The 1,175-nt window shown below is 52.5% G+C and overlaps 1 protein-coding gene across 1 annotated transcript in view; it reads right to left on the reverse strand.

The window, feature by feature from the left end:
• Nucleotides 1-437: 437 nt before the first annotated feature.
• Nucleotides 438-1,175, reverse strand: part of CSRNP1 (cysteine-serine-rich nuclear protein 1) — a 5,473-nt gene continuing 4,735 nt past the window's right edge. The window contains 1 exon segment of the mRNA XM_009876750.1: nucleotides 438-1,171. Within this exon segment, the coding sequence (XP_009875052.1) occupies nucleotides 449-1,171 (723 nt within the window). The 3' untranslated portion in view covers nucleotides 438-448.

Here is a 1,175-nt window from a genome sequence, read left to right on the forward strand (position 1 = left end):
ACTCTTACGCAAACCACAAATTTTCACAATAAATACAGCTTCAAAAAAGTTGTCTTAAAAAGTTCCTGCAACACTGAAACGTTTCTAGAAGGGGCTGTGTGTACGACTGGCAATGTTAGCGAGGAGTTATTTCTCAACAGGTCTTTTCATACAAAACCACAAGGAAATTCATACATGAAAGTCTTTTCCCCTCCCTCCCCACCCCACCCCATCACGAAAGTTTAGAAATTTTTGCACAAACTGCGAGAGAACTGATTGTTGCTGCAGTATGTCAAAATGTCCACGTTATATAAAGACCAAAAATAGTCTGTTTGCTTAGAAAGTCTTCTTTTGTTTGTTTTTTCCTCCTTTGTTTTTTGAGTAGCGCATCATTCTTTTGGTGAAAGTTTGCCCGTCCAGTTTTCCTTTCGGACGAGAGTCCTTGCTGCCTGAGAGCCACAGGGGCGTTTCACACTTTCACCGTTTCCATCAGCGACGACTTGATGGCATCTTCCAAAAGCTGATTGTCTGTAAAAGGGGCTGGGGTTTCGGGGACGGATTCGGACAAACCGATGAGGGACTCCAAGAAACAGGAGCCCTGATCTCCAGCTTGCGGGAAGCCAGGGAAATTAGGCAACTGAAACTGTAACGCTGAGAAGTTATCGAGGTTCTCGTACTCCTTTAAGGAGTTGTAAAGGGGTCCCAAGTTATAGTCCGAGAAGGACTGGAAGAAATCCAAGGAGTCAGAGGAAAGGCTGAGGTCGACGTAGCTCTTGGAGCAGGGCTCAGCCGGGGATGAGGTGCAGCAGGACAGCTCGTGGGCAGCATCCTCTAGCAAACCCCCGCTGCCCTGGTTGGCGTTCTCGTCCAGGCACTCGGAGAGGTGGGACAAGTGGCCGGGGACAGCCTTGGCCTCGCTGCCGTGGTCCTCGATGAAGAAGTCGGTGGGGTGGAAGCAGCTCAGGTCATCCTGGCCACGGCCGCCCTCCTCCTCGGCATCCGAGTCGTTGAAGTGGAGGATGCGCGCCAAGCCGTCGTCGTCCACGTCCGACTGGGATTTGTCGGAAGGGAGGCTCTCGTAGGGCTCCTCCAGGTCCTCGCTGGGGTGGGAGGAGATGGAGGAGTCCGTCATGTCGCTGCTGCAGCTGTTCTCCCCCAGGGCCTCCAGCTCGGGGCTGAACTGGAAGGCGGGGGCC

The sequence above is a fragment of the Apaloderma vittatum genome, unplaced genomic scaffold (assembly GCF_000703405.1).
Source record: "Apaloderma vittatum isolate BGI_N311 unplaced genomic scaffold, ASM70340v1 scaffold41090, whole genome shotgun sequence".
NCBI lineage: Eukaryota > Metazoa > Chordata > Aves > Trogoniformes > Trogonidae > Apaloderma > Apaloderma vittatum.